Source organism: Terrapene carolina, unplaced genomic scaffold (assembly GCF_002925995.2).
Source record: "Terrapene carolina triunguis isolate 2854851 unplaced genomic scaffold, T_m_triunguis-2.0 Scaffold629, whole genome shotgun sequence".
NCBI classification, from domain to species: Eukaryota; Metazoa; Chordata; order Testudines; family Emydidae; genus Terrapene; species Terrapene triunguis.
The window spans coordinates 13,190,751-13,199,057 of NW_020664980.1; the positions used below are offsets into that span (position 1 = coordinate 13,190,751).

The following is an 8,307-nucleotide window of genomic DNA, read 5'->3' on the forward strand; positions in this document are numbered from 1 at the left end:
GATTACAGCATGTCAAAACCACAATAATTCAGGTCTGCAATTTCATGATTCACCATGCTACCTAGCTGAATTTATTTGTCATGTGATACTTTTAAGGCTGTTCATGGACTTGCTAAGGTTTTATTTAGCTTTTCTCTTGTTATTCCAGTGAAAATACTATCATCCTTTGACGAATGCTTTCATTAACTCTTTGGAGATGACTATCAGAATAGAATGGAAAAGACTGCTAAAATAGAATTAAGGATTGTTTCCTTAATATTTTTTATTGATCAAAGATGCAGCACTTTGCAGTAAAGGAAATCCAGATGTTAGACTCTTTCATATACTAAAAACAATATGTTAAAAAGATACAATACCATCTATAGGACATTGTTTTGCATCTCCTTCCACTTCACCAAGATAGCATCTTAATTTCATGTCAAGTTTTCGGGGGGGTGAGGAAGGACGGGGGAAGTGGGAGAGAATAGAGACTCAAAAAAAGAGGTCAACCACCACTGGAGGGCCTTTATTTTAATTCCAAATCCATCCCTCCCAAGTGCCCTTCGGGAACAATCATTCTATGGTTTTATTTTGACAATGATAAAAAAAAAGTGTTTTTCAGAATGTGTTATTCTAGCATGTTCTAAGTAACACTTCTAAAAACCTCTAGTGAAGCTCAGGGCTTCAACTAGACCAGCTAGCATGTGCTAAAATACAACTTGCCTTGACACTACAATAGACTTTTAAAACATATTACCACATTCCAAAAAACAAAGCTGAAAAAATCCACTCATATTTTAGCCTAGTCAAGGCAAACCCTATAAGTGGTCTTCAGCATCAAAACATAATATTGTGATGTTAGGATTTGTGACAGGTAATTATGACAATTCAAAAGATTTTTTCAATTCTTTAAAAAATGTACATTTTGGGTTCCCCCCCAAAAAAATACTACATATTAGTTTCTGGGTTTACATTACAAGCAGTAGAAGATTAATTTATTTTATATTCCCCTCTCTCTCTGCAGAAGTACAGGATCCAGAAAACATGCTAAGAGCCAGATATGATCCATCAAATAAGCCCATTATCCAAGAAAGGTAGCAGCCTCCAAACCCTGTGATACATCATTTAATTCAAGAAATACCATTTAAAATTTTTGCTATTTTGACTTGCTTAAGTACTCCTAGTTAATGGCTTTAATTCCAGCCCTGACAAGATTAGTATCATTAAAAGAACAACATGAATAGGTTAATATTCTCTCTAAGAATCTCACATTTTATTTATCAGAATGCAACCAACAAAAAAGTTAAAGCTATTAGCATTTTAAATAAAATGTGAATGTAATATCACACTAGTTACAAAAATAGTGCACACGTTAATAAAAGATGAAATCTGGGTAAGGTGTAATTACACAGAGCCACATATGTGGTGTATTGTTTGTATCAGATGCAATCATACCGTGGGTGTCTGAGGGCTGGTCTACACCCAGCCACTAGTTCGGCGGCTGGGGATCGAAGTTCCGGGTTCAACTTATCGCGTCTGGTCTGGACGCGATAAGTCGAACCAGGAAGTGCTCGCCGTCGACTGCGGTACTCCAGCTCAGCGAGAGGAGTACCGCGGAGTCGACGGGGAGCCTGCCTGCTGCGTGTGGACCGCCTCTGAACCGCGGTAAGTTCGAACTAAGGTATGTCGAATTCAGCTACGTTATTAACGTAGCTGAATTTGCGTACCTTAGTTCGAATTGGGGGGGTTAGTGTGGACCAGGCCTGAGACTCACCAGGATGCAAGCTTAGTGACTTCAACCATCCTGTAACTGCAAATACATAGAAATAAGGTTAAGTGTATAACTGACTACGCTATCAAGTAGTTTCATGCAGTTAGACACATCAAATTCTCCTGATAAATACCTAGTATGGAAGTTCTGAGAAGAGACAGTTTAGCAATTTTGACATTGGGGATAGTGTATTAAACAAAGTAACGTATCAAAAATACCTAATATCTAAACACCGCCATTAATTCAGAAAGAATGCATGAGTCTCGACATGACTAACACTTGCTGAACCCTGTACAACTGCTCAGTACTTGCACACTCAGAAACAGATTATGAATATTCTAGCAAGGGAAAGTCCTCCCTCCTCTTCTTTGCCAGAGATAACAATGAAAATCAGCAAGCCTGACACACAGATATCTTGTTGACAGAGCAGTTACCAGATAGCAAGTGAATGATTTACTCTGAGATCAGATTAGATAGTTTACCAGTCTCCACAGCCCAAGACAGCACCGGCCAAGTTTATTTTGTTAGTAGCTGTGTTGATTTTGTGTGTGCTACCCAACATAATCTTACTCAATCATCAAGCATACCATCCAAAACCCATAAAAAGATCTAGGATACTTTCAAGGCACAGCCTCTCCATTCACAATAAAGGAAAAGAGGTGGTCGTCAACGATATTTACCTCCGTTGATAGGCACTGGTGCCAGCAGCAGGCCTTTGACCTCCACTTTGGGGGAATCCCGCCCGTAGCGCCCACGATCGAGCCTTAGTAACGCAGGGCTGACTCGGTCGGGGTTCAAGACAGTCACATTGATGAGGGCTGTGTAATATGCCTGACTGGTATTATCCGCGCTAGCCAGCAAGACACAACAGTTAACCAGGACCAAGACTGGCAAGGAAGAGAGACGGTTCCAATACTGTGAAGTCCACTTCGCGAGCATCATCTTCATCCGAAGTGGAACGAGCACAGGTGTAGATGGGAAGGGTCTTCACAGGCCGAGGCGCCTCCTACAGCACAGCGCGGGGGGTTGTTCCCCCACACGCAGAAAGGGGCCGCGGACTCGCAGCAAGGAAGCCCCCGGGCGCCCAGGCAGTCAGTCCATCCACCGGCCAGTGGCACTGCAGGTGGCCCCAATGAGCTACCGATGAAGGGCCCCCCCCGGACTCGGACTCACAGGCGCGGGCGGCTCCTGCGCATCCCGCCACAGCCCGGCCTCGGGTGTCAGCGCAGGGCTGGCGCGGCTCGAAGCAGCCCCCCAGCCCGGGGCGGAGAGTCCCGCTCCGTGCCCGCGCGGCTACGGAGAGCGTGCGGCCGCCAGAGCCCCCAGCCGCCTGCCGGGCCGGGGGGATGCGGCGGCTCGCGGCCCCCCGCGGCGTGTCACCGGGCTGGGCGCGCAGCGGGCACCGGCCAGCGCCAGGGGCCCCCGCCGGGGCTGCAGGTCGCCTCCCCGCGCGCTTCGGGCTCTGTCGGGAGCTCGCCGCCCCTCCCCCCTGGCTTCAGGCTCCCCCTCAGACGCGCAGCCTCCCGCGCGGGCAGGGATCCGTTCGGTGCCGCGGGGGCTGCGCCTCCTGCCCGAGTCCCGACCGCTCCCGCTGACGGCTACCGCGCCATGTCCGGCTCCGGGCCCGTCCCCGCAGCTCCTTCCCCGGGCCGGGGCTCCAGGAGACGCCGACCCGACCCGTTCCTCAGGCAAAGCCCGAGCCCGCGCTCAGCGCACCGAGCCCGACAGCCGCCAGCTCCTACTTCCCCGCCTGCTGCGCAGGCGCCCTAGGCCCCACCCCCGCCCATCGCCATGAGGGGGAGGCGGGGCTCTGGAGAGTCACGCCCACTTGGGGGGGCGTGGTTAACACGGGGAGAGGGCGGTTCTGCAGGGAGTCACACCCGCCCGGGGGCGAGGTTACCTAGAAAGGGGATGGCTATTACACTGAGGGGAGGTGCCTGGAGGGGTGGGGCGGGGCTAGTCAGGGAAAGGGGTGGAGCTAGAAGCAGTCTGCTGCACCCCATGCTCAAGGGAGAGGGAGTGGAGGAGCTGGGGAGTTTCCTACTAGGATCCTAGCTACTTCCTTTGAGGGGTTGTATTGGCTCCCTCCCAGCTGGGAAGTGCTGGGAGCTGCACCTTCTGATGGGGATGGAAGGGCTGAACGCACCGATTTGGCTGCCCCAGGGGAGCAGGGGTGACAAAGCTGAGCAAGGCCTAAGGGAGGGAGGTGTAATGGGTCTCTTTGTCAATGGGCCTGGGAGAGAGTAGGTTTGGGGAGAGAACTGCTCTTCACCCCTAGAGATAGGTCTCTTCTGGTTGGGACCACATGGGGATGGTCTCTGGACAACAGGATCAGATTCTGCTCTCAGTTACTTCAGTGACTCACCAGAGTCAGTCAGGATTCATGGTGTCATATGTATGAGCAGGATATGGCCCCTCTGTCTCCAAGACTGCCATTACCTCTGCCTTAAATGTACTGAAAGGAAAATCAGAAGGACATAACAATGCCCTCAGGTTGGACTCTCAAGACTTTGATCTGAAGCGGCATCTGATCTTTGACAGGCTCAATTTTCTTAACAAAAGAATTTGCAAAACACAACTACTGCCATTCTTCCTCAGAAGCCCTGTCAGTGCCTCTAGGTCCTAAACTAGAATTCAATAGACTATTAAGAGCCCTAAATACAATGGTTGGGACATTTTAAATACTTTACAGTTATTATATTGAAGAAATACTTGGCTCACTAACTCCGTTTTCTGATTCAGAGATTTAGACAAGGACAAACACTGTGCCTAGAGGGTCTCCATTATTCTTTTAGCTTTTTAACCTCTAAGATCCAGAGTTCTGCTGAGTACCATGCAGATCAGTGAGCATGATTAAAAGCACATGTCTATAATGGAAAAATGTGTGTTGTATGCATGGGAGGAAGGAGGGGTTATGTGGGAAAGTAAAAAATAATTTAGCCAATTGAAACTAGAGAGAGAATTTAAGTAGGTGTGGACTACGGTGTAACAACCTGATTTGGAATTTGGCCAGGACATTTGGCCATTGCTGCATGAGTTGGCTTTTGTTTTCTGAAGTAAAATGAAAAAATGTTAATCCTATGAATACTGTAATATCATGGTTTGAATAATTAGATTTCTTCAGTTAAATAACATCATAGAAGTTCCAAGGATCTGGGTCTGTGCATGGCCACAAGAATAATCAAAAATAAAACACCAAAAAAACCCTTCCAGGCCTCACATAGGCAAAGTATCTGAAACTTATTTAGGGGAAGGAAAACTAGTAATCCAGTATTTCAGTCTTCACAGGGCCTTTGTTGAGAATACTTTCTGAATTCCTGAGCAAATAATTGTGCTGATGTTCTTTTGAGATATTCAGTCCCTGATGGCTTTACCAACAGCTGTGGAAGGCCTCAAGATAAGGGTAGTGATTAACCTTAAATATTGTGGTTAAACTGCTCCACTCTATAACAGTTGCAGCTTATCCTGTTGTGATGCACCTGGTCACAGATGCATGTGAGCTAGCAAGAAGAAAGAACTTTCTGTATTTTCTTTTACCTGTAACCAGGCGGTTAAATTCTGTCCTTGGAAATGTCCGTGTAATTTCCAACGAAGGTAGTGGGAATCAGATGTGTGCCTCTGAGAGCACAAACTGGCCCACGAGGCCCACTAAAGGCATGTAACTTGTGGAGCTGTAAAATCCTCTGAGATGCTGCTTATGAAAAGCTCTATAGAAATGTCAATACAATGCAGGAAATGTCTTTGAAGCAGCAGTGGAATGTTCTGCTTTCGCATCATATTTTCCCCCCCTCCTGCTTGGGAAATGCTGGGTGAAGAACCACAGTGATTTCACTAATGGCCTCTAAGCATTTTACAAAACCTTTCATCCTGTATACAAGGGGGAGGGACCACAAGGCAACGGTAATGACAAATGCTCATATTTCAATGCCTTCAGAGGTAATGTTCCAGAATCCTGTCTCATCACACTTGGAATACAGATGGCAGTTTAATTTTATGGGCCAGCAGCTCTGTGGTGTTTAAAGCAAACTCAGAGCTAGCACTTTTACTGTTGAAATACCGCTTTTCCCAGAGCAGTCCTCGTAAACAGCTGGATTCATCTTGACACTGGTGCAGGCACCAGCCCCAGGATGGAGGAGAGGCAGTTTACTCCTCCCCCGTTCAGTGGCAGCAGGGGCTGGGGTGGCCCACAGTGCAAGTTAGGGCAGCTTGCCAGGCTGTGCTAATTTGCGTCCCTGCTTCAATGGCCCCATATGGCTTTGTAGGGGCACAGAATTCCTGGGGTGTAAAAATGCCCCACCACACACTCCTGCCCCCAGACTGCTTCCTCCAGTCCATCCTTGCCCCAGAATGCCCCCTAGCCCAAGGCCTGTTGTGAAGGCAGCCTGGTGCTGGTGGAATTGGCTGTGCTGGAGGCATTTCTAGGTGGTCTCTGACACCTGCTCTGTAGCACCTTTGTGCCAACCAGAAGGAGCTGCAAGACAAGGATGAATAGGGGTAAAGCATGTAATAGCAGCGTTTTGCATTTCTAAAGAGAGCATGATCTGGAGGTGTGCGCGCAGTGATGGACCTCAGGAGATGCTGATTTCTCACCCTGGGTCTTGATGTGTGATACTGGGACATTCACTTCCCTTCTGTATTTCAGTTTCCTCAGCTGTAAAGTGGGGATAATAATAGCAACCCCACAGGGACATTGTGAGGATTATTTGGTTAATGTATGATCCAGCCCTTTGAGGGTATAAGTATTAGTTGTTATTACTATGCTTCCATTCTTCCAAAGATCTCAAAGCACTTCATAAGCATCAATTATTCCTCACAACTCTCCTGGGGATGAAATAAGAATTCTCTCTATTTTACAGCTAGGTAAACCAAGTCACTGGGACATAAGCTGACCAGGGTCACATAGCAAATATCAGAGCTGGGAATAGAACATGGGCGTCCTAAGTCCCAGTTCCCTGCTCTAACCACACTAGGCTATACTGCCTCTAAATTTCACTTGAGAATTTCTGCCTTTTCCCTCTGCCCCTTTTCTATGTGTTACTTTTTTTCCCATTTAGTACTTCCCAATTCATGAATCTCCTTGTGGGTGCTACATTCCATCATCTCTTCCATGTCTGCTGCATAGTGTGGGCCTCATTCTTGAGCACTTTCACCTTGCATCTTATATCGTCAGTAGCCCCTGTGAAAAGTAGGTGTACAATACCACCAAATCAGAATGGTAGATCACTTTGCACAGGTGTAAATGACTGCACAAGGGACCACCTTTTCTCATGTGTTTCAACCCTTTGACACCAGTCCAGCAGACCTGGCCACTGGAGAATTTCCCTAGGTAGGGCAAATCTCTAGGTAGCATACAGCTGGCATAATGCCTCTCTGCCACACCCCCTCACAGCATTGAGGGCCTGGTTAAGAAAAATGGGGCATGACCTTATGGCTCTAGGTAGTCAAATGTAAAGTAGAGCAGTCTGAAGGCTCTAATTACAAAGGGGACTGAGCAGGCCCCTGGCCAACCTGAGAAAAGGGGAAAGGTAGTTTAAAGCCATATTTGTTCTCTTACACCCTGTTTTTGTGCCAAGGATAGCACAGCTGCAACGAAGCATTAAACCCAAGAGGCAAGGCAATTGTGAACTGTACCCTTCTATGCCTGGAGAGTCAGCACTGGTGTGTGTTCTTTCCCTCTCACTCCCCACAAGATGCAGAGAGTTTTGCAGAACTGGGCTGTTACAACATCATCTTTATCTGCTGTCCAGCATCTGAGGGTTTGTCTACGCTGCAGTAAAAGACCTGCAGCATGGCCATGGCTGGTCTGGGTCAGTTGACTCAGGCTCATGGGGCTTGGTTTGTGGGACTACAAACTGCAGTGTAGACATTCTGGCTCAGGCTGAAAGGGGTGGGGTCTCAGAGCCTGGGCTCCAGCCTGATTTCGAACGTCTACATTGCAAGCCAGAGTCAGACTGTCAGACTTCATGCCGCAGGGTTTTTTGTTTGTTTGTTTGTTTTTTTGCAGTGTAGACGTACCCTGAGGGCCTGTTTTTTTCCAGAGATTTGACTACACTGCCTCTAAATTTCTCCTGAGGTCCCTTCCAACCCTGATATTCTATGATTCTATGATTTTGCAAGCTCACCCTATTGTGGTTAAACAGAGGAGGCTGCCGGGGTTTGGCTGGCATTAAAGTTCGTATATTTTCAGGAAACGTTCATACTTTTTCTTAACTGCACAAATTTCCTCAGTGAAAGAGCTGCTGAAAATTTCCGTAAAAGCACATCCTTCCTCTACCCCAGCGCAAGAGGCCTAAATTTCATCCCGGTCTTTACTTTTTATGGTACAAATGTTCTTTGTCAAAAGTTTCCTCCACCTCCTCCCCTTTCTCTCTCTGTCCCCTGTGCATCCCTCCACAAAACCGGCTTCCAACCTGCAGAGCTGTGCCTCACCTGCCCCTGAGCCATTTCCCATCCTGTAGAAGAAACTGTTAGAGCTACAGCACCACCTAGGGGAGTATTGGAGAAGAAAAAAAATTCTCACCTACTTCTGAGGGCAGCTAAGTGGAGCTCAGACAACA

At 47.4% G+C, this 8,307-nt stretch overlaps 1 protein-coding gene across 1 annotated transcript in view; it reads right to left on the reverse strand.

The window, feature by feature from the left end:
* The window catches only part of RNF130 (ring finger protein 130), a 76,064-nt gene extending 72,551 nt beyond the window's left edge, over nt 1-3,513 (reverse strand). The window contains exon 1 of the mRNA XM_026659330.2: nt 2,431-3,513. Within this exon, the coding sequence (XP_026515115.1) occupies nt 2,431-2,698 (268 nt within the window). The 5' untranslated portion in view covers nt 2,699-3,513. The remainder of the gene's footprint in view (nt 1-2,430) is intronic.
* Nucleotides 3,514-8,307: the final 4,794 nt, after the last annotated feature.